We start from the raw sequence: 20551 nt of genomic DNA, 5'->3' as shown, positions 1-20551 counted from the left end.
ACATTAAATCCTAACTATTAAAGGGACTCTTGAACTGCACACAAATCTAAATACAGTAGGAAGAACTTCACAATGGAAGTCAACAGCCAGCATTCACAAATTTTCTGGTAGTTAAATAAGGATTTTAATTTTTCTTTGTTGTTGCTGTTCTGGAGTATTCACAGCTGAGGAACAATTCCTAGGAGGGTGATCTTATGTTGCTGTTAATAACAAAGAAGTAAATTTCAGGTGTCAGAAGGACTTCATGTATTATTGAAGATCTGCATCATTCTTTGTGTTCTCTATGTGGGGACTTAGGAGGGGACTTCACACTTCAAAGAATGCTATCTTTTATTACTGTTCTCAAGAGAAACAATTAAAGGCATTAACACAAGCCAGCAGCCAATATTCTTCAGCTTATGATGATATTAGAAAAAATCCTGGCTATTTTCAGGGCTTGTAGTCTTTATGAAAACAAGAAGGCTGTGCCATTAAGGAAAATTAGAGTATGCTCTCTACTTTTTTGTTTGAAAAGAAGAAAGTGGTTGGGAAGATTGCTGAAGAGGCTTCTTAATGAATGTATGGCTTCAGTTTTGACTAAACTTTTCTAGAAATTGGTGTCTTTCAAGCATGTAGTTGTACTGTCACCTGTAATGCCTCTGCCTTTTTCAACACCATGTTTGGAAATGAAAATTTCAACTCCTTTTATACAAATATAATTCCTTTGTAAGATGTTATGCAGCTATTTATAGTTGATAGTGAATCCAATAACGCACCAAGAGATGTCATTTTCATGTAGATTGGCATTTTTGTGATGATGTATTTGGTAAAACAAAACCAGGTTGTGGAGAGTTTGTTCTCTTTGGGCAGGTAACATTGTAGTAACCTTCATTATTCCTTAAGAAGTATTAAAGAAAGCAACCAAAGAAATGGCTCATTGCAACTTAATGCTCAGCAGCCTAATTAGTCAAATACCATGTGCCTACCTCTGCATGAAATAGCCTATTTCTTTCCAATGTAAAATAGGAATTTTCAGTTTTGGAACAGCCTGAAGAGGCCTTTGTTGCAAATGACCGCTGGCTTTTTAGTTATTTATTCTCAAAAGTAGTGAAGGTCAGCATGGTATCCACAGTGACTGCATGCAGCCTTCCCCATTAATCTTGGCATGCTGCTGCAATAATGAAATTCACTTACTAGTAACAATTTCTTGTGTTGCAGAGGGAAACCTTTCTTTGAAAACTGGATGTGAGTGGGTTTCTGGAACTTGAGAAATCTTGAATACAGTAGTTTTTCTTCAGTTTCAAACACCTTGTCATAATTTCTGGTTGTATGAGTTACTGTGGAGCTCTAAAGAGAGAACAAGCAACCTTGAATTGCTGAAGTTTATGTAAAATCTGGCACTGGAAAACTTGTGACTTGAAAAATTATTTTCATTTGGAAGTGATAAGGACTGCTAAATGGAGAATATATCATTCTGCTTGCAGCTCTGTTAGTGGGAGGAAGGCATTCTGCTATAAAGTACAAAATTAAGGCTTCTAAGTAGTTTGTGAATATGGTCAAGCCAGAATGGTTGAATGCTCCCAATTCCACGGCGTGAAATCAGAGCATTAGAGGAAAGTGCAACAGCCAACTGAGTGAAATGCTTTTAGTAAATACTTCAGTGTAAGTATTGAATATTGTACAGTGTAAATACTAAATTTTAATATTATAAAGGTTCTTTTAACTTGGAGAAAAAAATTATTGCAGACTTGAATGCAAGTGTTGTGGGAGTTCTGATGGGAACTTGAAGATGGGGAGTGAAATGGTTCCATCCTGAGGTTGCTTTCCCTCACATCCCATTTTGCTCCTTTAATGCTTACCCAAAGAGAGTAAGTTTGGTTTGGGTTTATTTAATCATTTGGTTGTAATGGAGCTTTAAACTGATCAGGAAGGATTCTGACCTTGAGGGTAAATATTTTTAGAATTCTGTCTAGTTTCTGTTTCTGGTATTTTTTCATTAAGAATATGGCTTGTTTTTGCTTCTGTCTTTAATTTTGCATAGAGCTGTATTTAAAATGATAAATATTTATGAGAGAATAGCCATTTTCAAAATTCATGGGAAAGTTCAAAGTGGAAATCTGTTTTTGAGAGCTCCAGGAATGAGTCTATAGGGAAGTAAAGTCACTGTCTCTTTAAAATAATAATTATTTTATATCTGTTTTAAATGTATAAATTAAATATATATTTATAAATAAATATAAATAAGAATGAATCTGTTTGAACCTAGAGAGGTCTCAAAATGCATATTGAAATTGAGAATTTTTCATCTAGTTGCTACATTTAGAAATGTTAATTTAATGTAAATTGTGTGTGAATCTAAAACTATTTTTGCTACTGAATGTAAAAACATGTTTTCTTCAATATTAGCTGCACAGTAATTGGCTGGAATGCTACAGGAGCTAGTCTAAACCCTTTCTTTTTTTATTTCCCTCTCCTAGAGGTGAGCAGCTGCCCTGCACCCAGGCCCTTGCAGTGATGTATCATAGTCTGTTGCTGTAAACATCCCCGACTGGAAGCTGTACCAGCTCCAGCTTTCAGTCAGATGTTTGCTGCACCTGGCTATGCTTGGACAACAGCAGGAGGAGAAGCTGTCATGAATCCATATGTGCATTTAGATTTGTCAAGCAGTGTTTCTGCAGACAGAGATGAATTGCCTCCCTGTGAATTATCCTGGCTGGTAGGTGTGACCTCCTGAAATCTGATCTGAAATGGAGATCCAACGCTGGTGTATGCTTTGCTCAAAGCTGAGTTCTTTCCTGCTTTGTGTTATAAACTACAGGATTAGGCTTCCTTGGAATGACCAGAGGTGGTGAACTTCTGCAGTTCCCCTGAACCCTTCATTGCTTCACCAATGGTCTGTTTTAGCAGCTTCTCTTACTTTGGGCTGTGAGGATAAATTATAATCACTTCTGTCCAATACTTAGCAGGCCTCATATCTGCTGTGCCTTCCTTTTTTTTTCTGTGGAATTTTGTATTCCAAGTCTCCTTGTGAGAAGATTGTGCTCCTGATTGTTAGCTGAGCATAACCCAAGACCAAAATAAAGGTTAAAAACATCACCCAGTCTGGGTTTGCTGTTCTCCCAATCCACAGTGTATGGCCTTGTCTGTGCTGTGGTTTGTGCTGCCCCCACCATGGTTTGCTTTTCTTGGAAATAGCAGCTTTTGAAAATATTCCTTCAGAAGTCTTCACTGGTTCAGTTCCTGAACAACTTCAAACAGTCATGACATCAGGAACAGTATCTGCAGAAAAGCTTCAGCTTTCCACTTTTCTCCAGTGGGATCTGCACATGCTGTTGCCTGGATCTTGCCCGGGATTTCTTTCCTTCTTTGTTTCACTCTATAGCCTTTTATTTTTAAAGGGATGGCCAATGGGAGTAACTGCTGCTAATAGAAAAAATATTCTTGCAATAATCTAGCTCTCTGTTCTACCCCCCCAGATGTTATTTTTTTTATGCCCTAACACTTAAATGAAATGTTTTGTTGAATTTAAATGTTAGTATAACAAACCTAGGTATTTATTTGTTTAGCTTCACTATCGTGGTTCTGTAAAAGATTATTATGAACAAAAATATATATGCTTTTAAGAAGTAAAATATTTTCTTCTTATCAGAATTAAAACTGGGAGGATTTCTTAGTCCTGGGAAAGCTGGACTAATAAGCATTGGAAAGGTGATGATTTTGAAGCTGTCAGTGAATGACCAAAGGTGAACCAAGGACAGCCATTTTTCTGTGATGGTCCCATTGCTGTAACCATTGTGTTCCTTACCCTGTGTCCTGTCTGGTGACACAGGAACATGTGTGGTGATAGAAGGTTGTGAAATTATTTATTGATCTAATTCATTGCTAGCACCTCTACAAAGATTTTTAAAGCAACTTGCACACCTAATATAACCTCAGTTAAAATACCTTTTTTAAAAATAACAGTCTTATTTGGTTTGATAAATCATGGCTGTCTATTTATAGAAAGGACTTTGATGCAGAAGCTACAAAGCTTGATGCCTTAAAAAAATGCTGGTGGTTGTTTTCCAAGCTTTCTTTGCTGTAAACATGTAGCATTTCCTAGTTCTAGACAGTATTTGGACTTAGAAGAAAGGAAATTGTTTTTCTAACAAAGTTCTTAGTTCAAAGTAAATGTATTATAACTAATCTAGTGTTCATTTTGGTTAGTGCTGTCTTAGCCATTCCGCATGCCACACTAGTGCTGCTTTTTTTTGTTTTCAATAAGCCTAGTCCTTGTGCAGTTTGTCAGTCCAGTCCTGTGGAATTGAACTTGTGCATACCTTCATATTGTACTGGTGTTTAATCCATGTACTCAAACACAGCTGTCACATGTCAGCACATGCAAACAATTTGAAATAGCTTGTAACTGCAATAAATAAATAAATTTTAAAATCCACACTGTATTTTTGTTTGAGTTTTTTTGGGGTTTTTTTGCCAAGTGTTTGAAATGAAAAGATCTGCTTTCTCTGGTCTTGAAATACCAAGTCCTAACATCTTAATATGTCTCAAATGTGGCTGTTGTTTGCAGCTGAAGAAGGTGGGTGTTGTAGTGTTGTCCAAATACATGTTTATGCCATGATCCCAGGTGAGCTTTGCAGTACTGGGATGTCTGGGAAGGGATGATGGGGATTTGTGTGCAGTTCTGGTGGGGATGAGGAGTTGAAGCAATTGTTGCAGAATGAAGCAAGACAGGCTCACAGGCACAGCAGTGAAGTTTGGGAACAGAAGAGGCAGATTTGACACATCAGCCTGATGCCCAGCAAGCAAATGACCTCATCTTGTTCCTGTGAAGCCGGTGTTGTGTGACATGGATCAGTTCCTGGTGTTTTGCAGCAGAGGGAAGTACCTGACTGAAGATCAGGCTGGGATCCAGAGTGACACAGTGGCCACACAGCTGCTGCTTTTGGGTGGGTGGCATTAGCTGTACGTGCAGGTACAAGCACAGCTGCCTTTGCTGATAAAAGCTTGTGATGAATACCAAGGCTGACCCTTGCTGAGTAGGTGGAGTGTCTGTGAAGCCCAGTGCTTTGCTTGCCTGTGGTATTGCTCTGAGCACGTTTTGTGGCCACTTCTGAGCAATATTCCAAAGTCCTTGGTGACTCCAAAGGCAGTCCTGTGTCCTTTGCACTGGCCTGCTCAAGTGCTGTCTTTCCTTGCTTGGAACTCACAGCTGCATTCAGCAGAATTGCTTGAGCTCATGTTTTCCTTCATACAAAGAACAACTGTTAAAATATTTGGAGGGCTTTCCCCCTCCTCTGTGCATGAAATAATCTGCATCTGTGATTCCTTTTACCCAGTAAAGCTGCAAACACCTGTTCAGAGAAGAACTTGGAGAAGGCTGAGGCTCGGCCTTCTGACTGATTGGGTTCATCAGAATTTTATCTTCCTGCACTGCTGAGGTCTTGTTTGTTCAAGACTGGACATCACATTAAACACACCTGTAAAATACAAGTTCAGATGGTGAGGCTGAGGAATGTTTTGCTCTTCTGCTATTAAAATTACTTGTATCTCTGAGTAGCTGAAACTGGAGGTGAAAATAAGAATGAAAATAATTGAAATAGTAGAATTGCCTTTAAAAAGTTCCAGAGGAGAAATGGGAATTATTTTAAGAACATAAAAATAAGATGCGCAAATGTTGCAACAAATGCTGTAAAATTTAGCACGCTAAGGAAACTGTGGAAATATAAACAAAGGGTTATTAATCCATAGAATTTGAGATGGGCATTTTTGAGGACTCCCAGTTTGTACCACCCCGTTTATCTCCCATATATATTTTAGAGTTGAGCTTCAGTTTGAAAAATTGGGATTTCTAGAAGGTGCCTGTACTGAACATCCAGGGCCTTGGCATGTAAGTGCAGTAGCATGCTCTTTTACAGGGGCTGTGAGAGAGAAACATCTTATTTTTGCTTTTGGATCTCTACAACATCAGGGACTGCAGATGGATATTACTGAGTTCTGATATTCAGAAGATTAAATGTTAAAATGCATGGATTGACTTCACAATGTTAGTGAAGGTTAATAAGAGTTGCGTGTACTTTATGAGTGGTGCAAATCCACACACTAGAGTATGTCTGCCGATTTATTTTTTATATCCTGAAAAGCACTGCTGTATTTGTATAGTTCAGGTAATTTTTAGTTCCTGTAAACATCCTACACTCAGCTATAGTAAGTGGTGGGGCTGGGGGGTGGTGTTTTAATTCAACTGACTTGGAAAGGCAGCTTTCCTCAATGACCAAGTGACACTGGCAAGCAGGGAATCCTATTTTTCAGTAGTATTTATTATTGTAAGCACTAATTTCTATGGAGGCAATATGCATTTCTAGAAATCTCTTGATACTGAAATTATGATTCTGGCTGTATAAAGGCCTGCATGTTTGTTGGGAAACAGGCTTTAACTGATGGGATCTGTATCTTTCTAATTGCAAATAAACTGTGACAATATATCTTTGCTTGAAAAGCAATGTCTCATACCCAGATGACAGAAATAATCTAAAACCTTATCTTGAATGTTCAGTTCTCAGTTGCAGCAGTGATTTATTGCTTATTATCTACTTGATCATTGTCAAAGGAGGAATAAACTTACAGGGTGCTGTAAAATCAATTTCCAAACCAAGAGATCATTAAAGTAGTAAAACTACTAAGCTTTAACAATTTCTGTTGCCTTTTATCTTAAAAAAATGATAAATATCTCTGATACGGGAAATCTGCATAGGAGGAAAAAGAATACAAGGATCTCTTCTTTTTCTAGTAGCTCTTTTTCTATCATGTCTTAGAATCACTGATAATTCTGTTGATGGATGTGTTGTTAAATGAAATATGGCTTCAGCATTTGGGCATTCTTAGGTACCAAAAAATTTAAAGACAGAACTTAAATATTTTTATTCAAATGAAAGAATGGGGTACATGGAATTCCTCATCTTCTTAAAGTATAAACAGGTTTTTTGAGGATCACTTTTACAATCTGGTACCCTTGTTAATATTTGAAAGGCTCAGACTCTAATATTTTTTACTTATGAAGCCAAATACATTATAAAAATCAGTAAGAGGATTTGTCCTCATTTAAATTTACATACATGAGCCCCATTTTGTTATAATTTAACATTTTGTTGTGCTTCTATTTTTGCTTACAAACTGAAGAGGTCTTTTTAATACGTAGAAGTCCTTGTGGGCAGGTGTTATGCAAGACATGGCACTGGAGGAATTGCATGGAAGAAATAACATCAAATCCTGTGTCTGAACATCACCCCTGTCTGTGTGAACACTGCAGTGCAACCATGTGTTTGCTGTGTGTGCACTTGTGCATGTACAAAACTGTTCTTCTGTGGTTTTATTCAGTGCATCTGTTTAACTGGTACAAAACACAGATCTCCAGCTGGGATGAAGTAGGGAAGAACGAGGGATGCAAGTTCTCCTCCTCAGGAGAGATGATGTAATTAAAAACAAGCTTATCTCCAGAAAGAATCTGCATGTCTGTGTATTCTATTCCATTTCCCAGAATCAGTGCCTCGTGCTGTCCCTGACTCTGCCTGACAGAACTTTCCTCAAGTTCTGCTGTCTTTGCTTCACCCATCCTGCCGTGGGTTGCTCTGGGAATGCTGGGTTTGGCAGCTGTGCTGAAGCGGGAGGAAAGTGCCGAGACAGAAGGATTTCCCTGTGAGGCTGTGACATCTTGCGGCTTTGCTGTCACTTGTTGTGTGGTGGTGAATGCTGACTCACACTCTTGACCCATCCACTGTGATTCCTGCCCTTGCTCCCAGGAAGGAGCAGGCTGTGTGACCAGCACAGCTCTGGTGTCAGTGAAATGTTCTTGCTGTCCTTTCTCAGACTGGATGCATGTCCTTGCTTGGTGCTCTGTGTGCACCAGCACATGTCGCCATGCAATTGTAGTGACAAAAACAGAAAAAAAAAGTTTGATGGCAAGAAGGAATCCTCAAATCAACAGTTACTGCCAACCAAAATGTCTGAGATTCATCTTTTCAGCCAGTGCCTCTATGTGAAACTAATTTCCTTGGTAGCACAGACAACGAGTAACCAAACTGAGCAGATCAAATGTGGAGGCATGTTTGGTATTTCAGCAGGTTTGTTGGTTTTTTGGTTTTTTTTAATACATTTGAAATCTAGAATTCATATTGCAGAAACTGAAGTATGATCCAACTGGACACTTACTGTTGTTCTATTAAAGAACAGTTCTGACTGCTTTTGATGCAGTGCTTAAAAACTCATTAGGAGTAAAATGTAAATATAGAAAACCAATGAGCCTGTTGAAGCTTTCATTAATGTAAGTATTTGAATAGTTGGGTTTTTCAAGAGTTCTTTGTGGTTCCAGGTTTGTGGATTTGGTTTAGCTACTCCTTGGTTACATAGGCAGTAGAGTAGGTTATAATGATAGTGTATCAAATAATTTCAAATAGTTTGGCTTCTCCTGAGGGAGAAAACGCACTGACTGAGGAGTGTCAGGACCAGTATTTGACAGGGGGAAGAAGGAGTTGTTTGTTTTTGGTTTTTCTAAGTGAGGATTTGATAGGGGAATGAGTGCCTGTGTGTACCCTTCCTGCTTGGCTGCACTTGTGAGTGCTGACTTGTTTTCTGTTTTGTGAAAATCTTCATTTGAGAATCAGACATTGATTTTGGTACTATTCCTCCTTGTTGAGGTAATGTTTGGCATTCTGGTTTGTGTTAAACTAAACTTCTAGTTTCCCAGCATAAAATAACCCTGCAGAATTTGACACATTGTTTTAAATAGTGTAGTTCACTTTTTTCTTCCATTTTGTTGATGCTTTTTAGGTAAACAGTGATAATTCCATGGTGCCAGTGATGGCCTAAACTAAAACGGGATAAATACCTTGGGCAAAGATTGAGTGTGAATGATTTATAAGATTGTCTGGAAGTTGTTTATAGATATGACATCAATGGTAAGCCACTTAAAAATTAAATTTCTCTTGAAAAATACAGGGGCATAGTTAATGTGGATTTTTTCACAGCAATTTTGAAAATACATTTATTCATATGTTTTATTCTTCCTGGATTTGTCTTCTACTAAAAATACAAGTTTTGCAATAGATGTTTATTGATATTTGCTTTACTTGTCTGTTGTGTTTACTAAGACTCTTCCAAAATGCAGCTCGCTTCCTTTTAACCAGCTGTGCCAGTTCTGCTTAGCTTAAATCATGTTTTATAGAGGTTCTGTGTCTGGGGAGAGTACAGACAAAGTTCAAACTGCCTAAAACTTGAACTTAAAACATGATAGTAGGTGAGTATGAGTAGTGAGGGTCTTAGCTGTGGCATTGGGTTTTCTCTTCCTGTTAAGGAGCAGCAGATCCCTCACTTGTCCACCTCTGCAGCCAAGGAAAGCCTGATCCATGGAACAGTTCATGGGCTCTGGAAGCAGAACGAAGGAAATGCAGTTTATGTCAGTCAGAATTGTTTGTTGTCTGATAACATCACTGTCTCAGCAGGGAAATCATTTCCTGTAAACAATATGACTTTATCTGAAAAATCTGCTATTTTAATAAAGTGAAAAATTATTTTTCCAAGCTTCACAGAAGCCTTATCTTTGTCTGACAGGAAAAAGGGAAGCGGCGGGGATGAAAGATGCTTTGTGAACTGAGCTCTGTTTACTTAAGGCTATGGAAAGCATGCTGAAAGCATATACATTAAGTGCATGTCTTAATGCTTTTTTTTAATAAACACATTTCCCCACATATTATTAAATTAGTGGAATTGACTAACTACCGTCTAGTGGAAAATGAGATCTGTTAACCATCTCTTTTTCTGGAGATGTTTCACACTTATTCTAAGGAATTTATAAGACAGCAAATCTCTAACCTGGATCACAGTCCAGTGTTGGCAGTCCACAGAAGCTTTTTAACTGTGTGTGATGTCCCACGAGACATGAAGTCTCGTTCATCCCACGAACTGCCTGCCATAGCTGCTGTGGGCTGCTTCCTGCCTGTACTGAGCCATAACACACCCAGGATTTCCACTGTCATTGCTGCTCTGGTTCTCCAGGCAGAGGTGCTTCTTGGATGCATCCCACACCAAGGGGTTGACACTGGTCTGTCTCTGTCAGCTGGAGACACAAACTTTGTATCTTCAGATGTGTTAATGACATCTGGCTTCTGCTATGAAACAAAGAAATACCCCCAACCCCTTCCTGCTTAAATTGTTCTTGGAAAAAAGCAGGTGTTATAGGATAGATGCAGGAAAGCAAGAAGCAAACTGTCTTATCAAAAGATGGAACCTTTGAGGGATAAAGTAGAGGGAAGATAATTCTGTAGTTTTAAGATGAGAGGCACTAGTGTGTATGTTGGTTCTTTCTGTTCTGCAGGAATTTCAACAGTGATGTTACATCTCCCACTAGTAAATGTATTTATATCTGCATTTAGCTCAGGCATCCTCACATCAGAAAACTTAGTGAAAACTAAGTTAAGAAATTGTGAGGAATCTCTTCTTAGAATCTATGTTATTTGTGCTATGATGCTTCTTGGTCAACTAAATTGATAGGTGTTTTGTAGGTTTTGGAAAAACAAATTTCCCAGATTTCTACTTTCTGAACTTTTTTGACTTGTTGCTATATAAAGTTTTTTCCTATTTGGAATCAGTGAATTCAGGAAATGAAAAATATAGCCACATCACATGCTTGCTAGAGAAAATAAATATTTAAATAATCTTGGATGGTGTTTCATGGTAAGAGTAAAGGTTGTGATATAGATTTTTTTTTAATACTAGAAAAAACAATTGCATGTTGAACAATCAGAAATAGTTTTCATACAGATGCTCATCTTAAAACTGTTTTTTCTATTTTTTTTGACTGCTTGAAGTGCAGATTTACCATAAAAACTGTGTAGATACACACACACACACACACACACACACACACACACACACACACACTCATATATAATAGTAGTGTAAGAACAATCAAGTGAAGTTTTACTCAGGGCAATGCTGATAAGAATGTTTGCTTATCAATGCTTCAACTGATAAGGCAGTAGTTAATATGGTGGGATGCAGAATGAAGGCTGCAGTTCCTTCCATCAGAAACATCCTTTTTGATGTAGATGCCATTTTAATTAAACATCCATGTGTGCTGCTGTGTGACAGTGACCATGTGGAGCACTGCCCTGTGCCAGGCTCTGACCATTCACTGGCAGCTCTGGTTCTGGAGCTCTGCAGACATGGCCTGCATGCATGGGAAACACAAGGGGTGTCAAGGTTCTGCTGGTCCTTGGCTGGATATCCTCCAGTGTGTCCAGATGGGATATTAGGAAATCCTAGAATACCAGACTTCCTGAATTTTTGTTTGAGCTGCAGCATTTCTGCTAGAAAAATAGGTAAGGTCACACTAAAGTAACAACTTCCAAAGGCTTGATCTCAATGTCAGCTCCCATCTGTTAATTGCATTTGATGGTTGTTTTTATGGTAGAGTAGTGCTGCTGATGTGGGACCGTGTAATCTATCTAAAACTGTTGTGACTGAAAGCCAGATTCTGACTCCATAAAATTCCATAACAACTGAGTGACTTCACTGATTTCTAAGGAGGTTTTTTTTCTGGCTGTCATCAATATGAATGAGATTATAATCAGGCTTCAGTTATGGTTCAGAATACATCAGAAGATACTAAATATGAGCAAATGTAAACTGTCATAAAGCATGTGAAGTGTCCACAATACATGCATGGGTTTAATCATAAATTAGTTTTGCAAAATTGATGGCTGAGCTGTAACAGGGATGAGTAATTTCTCAGCAGAGTTTCCTTGTATGAACATAAAACCAGAACTCATATAGTTTTATTGGATGTTTAAGTAGTGGTGTCTGTTACAAAAATAACCAAACCCAAACCCTTGCCATGGTGTGCTAACGAAAGGAGACTGAGCAGATGGTTTTTAGGGACTGCACTTCACGTGTTATGCAACTGTGCTGTTCTTCCAGAGAAAGAGAAGTGAAGCAGAAAGAAGTCTAGCTAAACCTTTAATGCTTAAACTTCCACTCATTGTTAACACAGAAAATGACTGAAGAAAGCTCCAAAAATAGAGAGAGTATTCAGGTGTGCAAGCTACAAAATTTATTTGCTTTTATCCTCCAATTTGAACAATTATCTCATTAGAGCAGCAGAGTGACAAATTAAGCACCCTCAACATGTTTTTATCAGAGGAAGGGAAAAGGAACAATAAATTATTCTTGAATGAGGAAAAACCTTGTAGCATGGCCAAGAGAACAATGCCAGACAGAATACAGAGTTGTTTGGGTTTGAGATACTGCCCAATGAAACCTGAAGATGAGAGCTTACACTGGACGAGTAATAAAGAAAGAAATTCAAACTGCTTATTCCAATTAAGGAGTATAACTGGAGTCTCTGTCAGGCCTAGTAAATGATATTTAGAGAAGTGAAGTCACCTTCTCTTACACAGGCTGCCTGTAGAATATACAATTTAGTGCTGTTATCACATTTCAGTAGCTGGAGTATTCAAAAGATAAGCAGTATTAGTGATTTTTAGGAAAACTGTAAAACTGAAAATGTTCCTTAAAACATTTTGAGGTGTAATCTCTCTAGTACTTTCAAAATTCCTCTGTAAGAGAGAGGAGAAGGAGGGGTTGGTTAAAACACCCACAAACACTGCAGTGCATGTGCTCTCCTCCTTGTAAGGAACAAAGAATGAATAGGTGGTGACTGGACGTTTTGTCAGTCAAGCAATATTACTCTGAAAAAAGATGTATTTACAGCTTTTCCCTCTTAATGGGTTTTCATTCTATCAGCACCATTTATTATGTCAAAGAGGGAAGTATTGGGCTGTGATAATGTGGAAGATGCAGAGATTAATGAGCAAATCAATGGTATCAATATGGCACAGATCCCTTAGGGTTTTTTCATAAGTAAAAATGTGCTGCTTTAGAGTCTTGTTTATATGGTCACAGTGGTCCCATCAACCTCCTTCTATAGGCACTGGGGAATTCTGGATGCTTCTGACCCTCCAGAAGCTACAGGCAGGCAGACCTAGCTCATGGCATACAGAAGTGTTTGGAAGGTACCTGAAAGGTCATCTAATTCCAAGCCTCCTGCTTTTATCCCATCCATCCATCCATCCATCCATCCATCCATCCATCCATCCATCCATCCATCCATCCATTTATCCATCCATGTCTCTCCAATATGGAGACAAGGATGTTGTGTGGGACAGTCTCCAATGCGTTTCCATTTCCGTAAGTCCAGGTAAATGATGTCAGTAGGTAGTGGTGGTGGTGGTTCTCATTTTCCTGGGAGAGAACTTAATGTATTAAGTATTTAAAGACATGATAATCTTGCAGAAAATTGATGAAGATTGAGAATTGTATAGCAGTCTGTTGAAGTCAAACATATGATGCAATGTCTAACCCAATTACCATCACACAAATCATGGAGGAGCTGTCAGATTTGTATCGTTTGGGCACATCATGCTTGTCAAATTCCTCCTGTAGAGCTAATAAATCAAACCCAGTATGATTGGTGCTGCTTTTCCTTTCTGTTCCACTATCCTATAAATAGCTCCCTGTTCCATGAGAGGAGTGGCAACTTTCCCAGCAGAAATAGGATAACAAAGATGTCTATCCTCTACACCTCTCTTTGTGCCTTTTTCAGTACCACGTAGTGGTGTGGAGAATATTCCATTTGTACTATGAATTTACCTTTTTTATTTGGCGTGTATGTATATTTCCTCTTGCCTGAATTACAGTAAACGTGAAAAGAATGAAATCAGGGTGCTGTTTGGATATTGTGCCACACGTTTTATAAATAATCATAAATATAAATCATCTTCTGACAGTCCTACATTTTGAAAAGCTTAAGGCAAAGTTTGCTTTCTCACATGCATTTCTATCTCATCCAGCTGCACAGTGTTCATTTTTTACTAGACTGAAGAAACAGCACATAATAGCATTTCTTAACTTTCATTTTTCTAATATAATTTCTTGTCTTACAGGTCCATGTGTAAGAAAACAACCCCCAATCCAAAAGTACTTAAAAGAACAAGGAAAACTGCCATTTAAACCTGCACAGTGTTCCAGCCTGTGCTGCTGTCTCAAGCTAGTCTGACACCACCTACCAAAGGAAAAACATGCTGTACACTTGTAATAGGATTAAATAGAATAAACCTGCAAGCAGAAATGTGATTAATACAGGGTATTTCTGAGTCCTGCAGTGACTATATTGCTACACTGAGAAAACCAGAATCTTTATTAGAAGCATTTTCAGTATATATATATTTTTCTGAAGTTATTTATAATTGTTGTCTTTCTCTCAGGCCTGCAGGAGATAATTTTTAAATTAACTGTGCAGTGTAATCAGTATCAGTAGACTATACAATCCTGAGATGTCAAGAATTATGATAAGCCTCATACTAAGCTCTGGAGAGATTTGTAACTGTGTAGTTTGCACTGCCCCATTTTTATTAGCATTTTCATTATAAAGTTGTTACTGGAAGCATAAAGTTAATGTTCTGTAACAAGAAAACAGCAATTATGCAGTCCTAAACAAGAACTCAACATTAAACATGGCAGATAAAAATAACAAGCAGATACAGTTACTGCAGACAGATAATGTGGAAAAAATAATGTAGCATTTACAGGAAGGCAATGGTAACTTTTCTTCCTTAAGCATAAAGCTGATTGCCAAACAACCCCCTATAATTTCTGAGCATTCATCTTTGCATTTTCAAGTAGAACTTCCAAAAGTGAAGAGCATAAACTCAAACTGTTTTCCCTTTGAAATCAATGAGAAAATAAAAATCTGATAAAAATACATGTGCTAATTAACTTTAAAATAATTTCTTAAACCTGTGTAGCTTTTGAGAATGCTCTCTTCTGTGTCCTCCCCTAGAATCTATATTAAATGGATACTGCTGATTACCTCCGCAGCTGTAAATATAGCTCAAGTTTTCCCTTAGTGGAAAAACAGTTTACAAAACCCAGGAAGAACTGCTTAATTACTTTACAAAGTTTAGTCTTTGCTCTCACTAAACAATGGTCCCTTTTCTTTTAAAAATAATGCAACTCGTCCATGGGGCTGGATGGGATCCACCCCAGAGCAGTGATGGAATGGAGGAAGAGCCCTGGCACTCTCCATCGTTTATCAGCAGTCCTGGCTTATGTGGGGAGCTCCCAGAGGACTTCAGGTTGGCAAATGCAACACCCATGAAGGGCTGGCAGGAGGATGTGGGAATTACAGCCTGACCGTGGTGCCAGGGGAAGTCATGGTGCCAATCACTGTGTGTGTCACCACATAAAGAACAATCAGGGGATCAGTCCCACCAGCAGGGGGTCATGCAAGGCAGGTCCTGCTTGACAAACCTGACCTTCTATGACCAGGTGACAATGTAGTGGGTGAGGAAAAGGCTGTGGATGTTGTCTACTGAAATAGGAGTCTCCTTGAGCCAGGTCTCGTAAGCTCTTGGGAGATCTATTGCACATCCAAGATAGCTCAGCTACCTTAGAAGGCATAAAATCAGCAGGATGGCTTCTGTGGCAGTGTTGGAAACAAAAAGGTTTTAAAATAAAAGGCAAAATAACAAACTCTCTACAGAAAAAAACAATCCAGGTGCAAGAGGCCCTCCCACCCCTGGTAAAACACCTCACAAAAGTGATTAGTTTCTTTGTTCTCTTCTTTTTCTAGTAAATTGCCCAGATGGGACTTTTTGGCTTCTGTCCAATTAGCTATCCTTAGGTTTGAGGTGAAGTCCCCCGGGTCCTGTGAGATGCCTTTTTCACCTAATTGAGGAGAGAAACTTCTGGGCTTATTTCCATTTTAAGGGGACAAAAGATAGTTTTGTCACTCCGTCAACAGGGGACACATTCCTACATGCTACCTGGACTTCAGCAAAGCCTTTGACATGGGAAGCACCATGAGAATGCTCTTCTCACAGCATTCTCCTGGAGAAACTGGCTTCCCACAGCTTGGGCAGGTGCACTCTTTGCTGGCTAAAACCTGGCTGACTGGCTGAGCCCAGAGTGGTGGTGAATGGTGACACAGCCAGTTGGTGGCCAGTCACCAGTGGCGTTTCCCAGGGCTCAGTACTCTGTCCAGCCCTGATTAGGATCTTTATTGGTGACCTGAATGAGGGGATTAAATGTACCTTCATTAAGGTACACCAAGGGACACTAAGGACACCAAACACTGTGGGTAAGGACATTAAGGACATACATTAAAGGTATGAGAGGGAGTGTTGGTCTGCGGGAGGGTAGGAAGGTTGTGCAGAGGGATCTGGACTGGCTGGATCGACGGGCGCAGACCAGTTGTATGAGGTTCAATAAGGCCAAGTGCTGGGTCCTGCCCTCATGTCCCAACAATGCCCTGCAGTGTCCTAGGCTGGGGACAGAGTGGCAGGAAAGTTCCCCAGCGGGAAAGGCCCTGGGAGTGCTGGCCAACAGCAGCTGAACACGAGCCCGTGTGTGCCCAGGTGGGCAAGAAGGCTGGTGGCCTCCTGGCCTTGTGTGTTAGCACTGGTGTGGCCAGCAGGACCAGGGCACTGGCTGTCCCTGGGCACTGGCTGTCCCACTGTACTTGGCACAGTTCTATGTCCCTCACTACAAGACAGAGATTGAGGTGCAGGAGCATGCCCAGATAAGAGCAGCTGAGCTGGGGAAGGGTGTGGAGCACAAGGCTGATGAGGAGCAGCAGAGGGAGCTGGGGGTGCTCAGCCTGGAGAAAAGGAGGCTGGGGGCACTTAATTGCTCTCTACAGCCACCTGAAAGGAGAGTGGATCCAGAGGGGAGTTGGCCTCTTCTCCCAAGTGACAAGGGACAGGAGGTAAAGGCCTCAAGTTGCACGAGGGAAAGTTTAGGTCTGGTATTATTGGATATTCACAGAAAGGGTTGTCATGCATTGGAACTGCCCAGGGAATTGTTTGCAAGCAAGCACAGGAAACTCAAATGCAGTAGAGTGTATGTGTCTTGTATAATTATTAAAAAACCCAAGACACATGTTTTGGGCTTTTTCCATTCTATAACAAGTGCACACAAAGTTGGAGGTTTTATTTTACACCATTTCTTACAATACTTAACTTGTTATACCTGAGTTCTGCTCTCTTTTGGAACGCTTTATGCCCTCTACTTCATAGGTAGAGGCATAAAGAATTTTTGTCTTAAAACACTGGTATATAATAAAAATCAGGTTGGAAATTCAAACACTGCAAGGTCATTAAGTGTCTAAATCAAGGCTGTTGGCACTTGTTTGTTTTTATCCTCTGTTGGTATTTTTTGTTGCAGATCCTTAGGTCACAGTCACATAATTTACTGCTTTTTCTCACTGGACAACTGCCTCATTTAGCCAGTTATTGTATCTTCCCTCCACAGAGCTTTGCCTCATTCTGTTTTGGGTGCTTATGGGACATTTATTGATTTGCTATTTCAACAGAAATTACTTTATTTTCTGAAATGCTCATGGGAGAAAAAAGGCAAAGTGACACACTGAAGTTTAGGGTAAAGCTTCCCTAACTAGATATCTTCAATATATGACATCTAGGATAAGAGGAATTTAAAAGTAATTATCACATTTAAGCACAGATGCTAAAAATTTCAACTACAGAAATATGTAAAGCTTTTCAAAGCACATTGCAAATGCCACAGTGAGGAAGCAGAAAAAGAGGAAGATGCAATTAATGAATGCTGGTTTTATATCATAAATGAACTCAGAGAAGAATCTGTTCCTAATCTCCCTTCATAAAACCTCATGTTTACCACTCAACAATTTCCAGCTTCTGTAACAAACCAGGCAGAGTCTTGTGCTACAGATGAGCCCCTGTGCTGTGTAGCCCTCATTCATATCTAGGTCAGGTACGTCAGCAACGCTGAATGAGTCAGAGACTCTGAACAAATGCAGGCTATGACTGTGGGATGTGAAAGATTCCCAGAAATAGCTTATACAAACAGAAATGAAAACTGCACAAAGCTGTACTAATTCTAACTTTTGATTGATTTTATCACCTTAATTCTGTGGGGCTGCTCTAATGGAACAGCCAAGCAAGCTGCACTCTCATTTCACACTTGGGAATACATATCTTCAGTGAAATGCTTTTCCTATTTGTAAATAAAACCATATAACTGGGAAAAGGAGAAGTCAGCATCTGCTGTGCCCTCAATAAGGGCATCCACACTCTGTTCATGGATTCCAGCTCCAGATGCAGGCTGAAGCCCTGTGCAATTGCAATACTGAACTTGCTCTGTATTTGAACTTTGCATTCTCCAGCACTTGGTAGAGATGATGATGATGATGATGATTATTATTATTATTATTATTCAAGAATTGGTTCAGGAGAAATCAGCTCATACCAGCCAGGCATAGAGGTATGAGAAGGAGCTACTCAGTGGCTGAAGAGAAGGAACTGGGAGCTGTATTTGATAAGAACTTGTGTGCAGGAGCTTCTCTACAAGTGGCTAGAGAGACATCAGGGGTGAGAAAGTGCAGAGAGCATCTGGAAAGAGCACTTGAGGAAAACAGGAAAGATATTTCTGTGAATGAAACCTGGGACTGGGACCTGAAGAACAACAAAGGAGGTCAGGCAAGGGGATGTGCAGGAGGGACAGGGAAAGCAGGGGTGCTGTGGGCCTGGAGTTTTGTCAATAAGGAAACTGTGACAGAATGGGATGAACAGACTGGGATCAGGCTCCTGCTAGAGAGGGGATCTGTTCATGGAATCACAAAATACCCTGAGCTGGAAGGGACCATCAAGGGTCACAGGACAGCCCCAGGAATTCCTGCCCTCTGTGCCAAGAGGGCCTCACAACCCATGCTGGTGATTGCAGTAGCTGGATCTGTGTTGTGTGTGGTGAAGCTGAACTCTGCTGGTGACGAGTTATGTGGCTTTGGACATGATGCCACTTCGAAGAACTTGAGGGTATTTTTATTTAAGCTGTGAAATTGTTGATTCAGAGCTGCTAAAACTTTACTTCATGTAGCTCTGTGACGTGGCCAGGCACCTCAACAGTGACAGCTTTTCTTTCTTTTCTGACATCCAACAGACAGACCCCTCCAAACATTTTGACTGGGCCAGGCAGCAAAGCTCAGCAATTCCAACTCTGATTTCTTGCCTTAGGTAAAGAACAAGCCTTTATTAATGTAGCCTTTTAAACAGGCTTGTGATTGTGGAAAGCAGAGCTGTATGCAATATATGTGTGTAAAAGTAAACCACGTGGCACGTGGATGCTCAAGCAATGGCTCTATGTGAAGACAAGTGCTTTTCTTGGCAGGACAATCCACCCCCCTTGCTGTAGTGAGGCTCAGTGACTCAAGGACCAGAGAATGTTCTTCCAATGCCAAGGTAAGGATGAATATTATTCACGTCCAAAAAAGAGCACAGTCCTTTCCTTTCATGGGCAGCATGTGCCTGAGCACAACTGTGCTTTCATCTTTATTGCTCCTAGAAGTACGAAATGTTCTCCAGAAGCTATGTGCAGTGGGTGGGAAGAGGGGCAGAAATGGGTACAAGGAGTCCACAAGGTAAAGAGGGCAGGTCAAGGCTGAAGATGGGTTCCCAGTGCTGCTTCTCATGAGGTCAGAACACCCAGTGATGACTCTGCTATAATATTGCTCTGTTATTTTCATTTGGTCAGAGGAGACAAAAAAATTTTGTATCCAACCTCAGCCTCTGGAAAGGTCTGGTCTTTCCCTTCTGTCTTCTACTCATGTCTCTGACATAAATTCTAAAGAACATGTTTTCCTAAGAGTTGTCTCATCTAAGTAATTCTGAGTAAGAGAAGCATTGATGGGTAAAGTGATGGAGCAAAGCTCTGTGTAAAGGTGGTGCAAGTTGTGACACCAGCAAGGAGAGGTGACTTTTACACACAAATGAGCCTGCTCCCTCACACTTGCCTTTTCATGGCCATAAGCACCAAGGGTGTTTGTTCAGACAGTCCTGCCAGAGTTACCTGTGGTGACACGGAGGACAAGGGACACACACCCTGGTTCCCCTTGATCTCAGCTCTTTACCTCAGAAGCAAAGTTTAAATTAGGAAGAAATCCTTTACTGTGAGGGTGGCAAGACTGCAGATTTTTGAGTCAATCAGACCCAAGATTCACCGGGAAGCTGTGGATGTCCCATTCCTGGAAGTGTTCAAGGCCAGGTGGGATGGGGCTCGGAAAAACCTGGCTTACAGAAAGGTTTGAACGAGATGGTATTTAGAGACCCTTCCACCCAGTCCATTCTATGACCCCCTCGTATGTGCTAAAGTACCAGGCTCATTAAAACACATTTTACCCACAGCTGGTGAATTAAAACGCCTTTGGCATCCCGAGGTTGTGTCAGCCTGAGCTGCGCAGCCCCGGCCTCCGGGGGTCCTGGGGCGCGCGGCGGGTGCTCCGAGGGGCACGGGGAGCCGAGGCCGGGGTGCCGCGGCTGTTCCGGGTGTCTCCTGTCCCGGTGTCCCTGTCTCGGTGTCCCCATGTCCCCGATCCTCCTCCCGCCGCTCTCTCAGCCCGCGGGCGGCGCCTCAGGGGACGCGGCCCCGCGCGGCCGCCACTGCGCAGGCGCCGCCCCGCCCCGCGGAGCCGAGCCGAGGCGCCACTGCC

The 20551-nt window shown here is 40.6% G+C and overlaps 1 protein-coding gene and 1 long non-coding RNA gene across 2 annotated transcripts in view; one reads left to right on the top strand and one right to left on the bottom strand.

Annotated features, from left to right (window-relative positions):
• Window positions 1-2765: 2765 nt before the first annotated feature.
• Window positions 2766-20548, bottom strand: LOC141731474 (uncharacterized). The gene is made up of 2 exons (XR_012583559.1): window positions 20241-20548; window positions 2766-5456 (listed from the first exon to the last, which is right to left on the bottom strand). It is a non-coding gene; the product is annotated as an uncharacterized LOC141731474 (long non-coding RNA).
• ZFAT (zinc finger and AT-hook domain containing) overlaps window positions 19125-20551 on the top strand; it is an 87616-nt gene continuing 86189 nt past the window's right edge. The window contains exon 1 of the mRNA XM_074557373.1: window positions 19125-19304. Within this exon, the coding sequence (XP_074413474.1) occupies window positions 19286-19304 (19 nt within the window). The 5' untranslated portion in view covers window positions 19125-19285. The remainder of the gene's footprint in view (window positions 19305-20551) is intronic.

Source organism: Zonotrichia albicollis, chromosome 1 (genome assembly GCF_047830755.1).
Source record: "Zonotrichia albicollis isolate bZonAlb1 chromosome 1, bZonAlb1.hap1, whole genome shotgun sequence".
Classification (NCBI taxonomy): Eukaryota; Metazoa; Chordata; class Aves; order Passeriformes; family Passerellidae; genus Zonotrichia; species Zonotrichia albicollis.
This window is presented reverse-complemented; position numbering and strand designations above follow the sequence as displayed.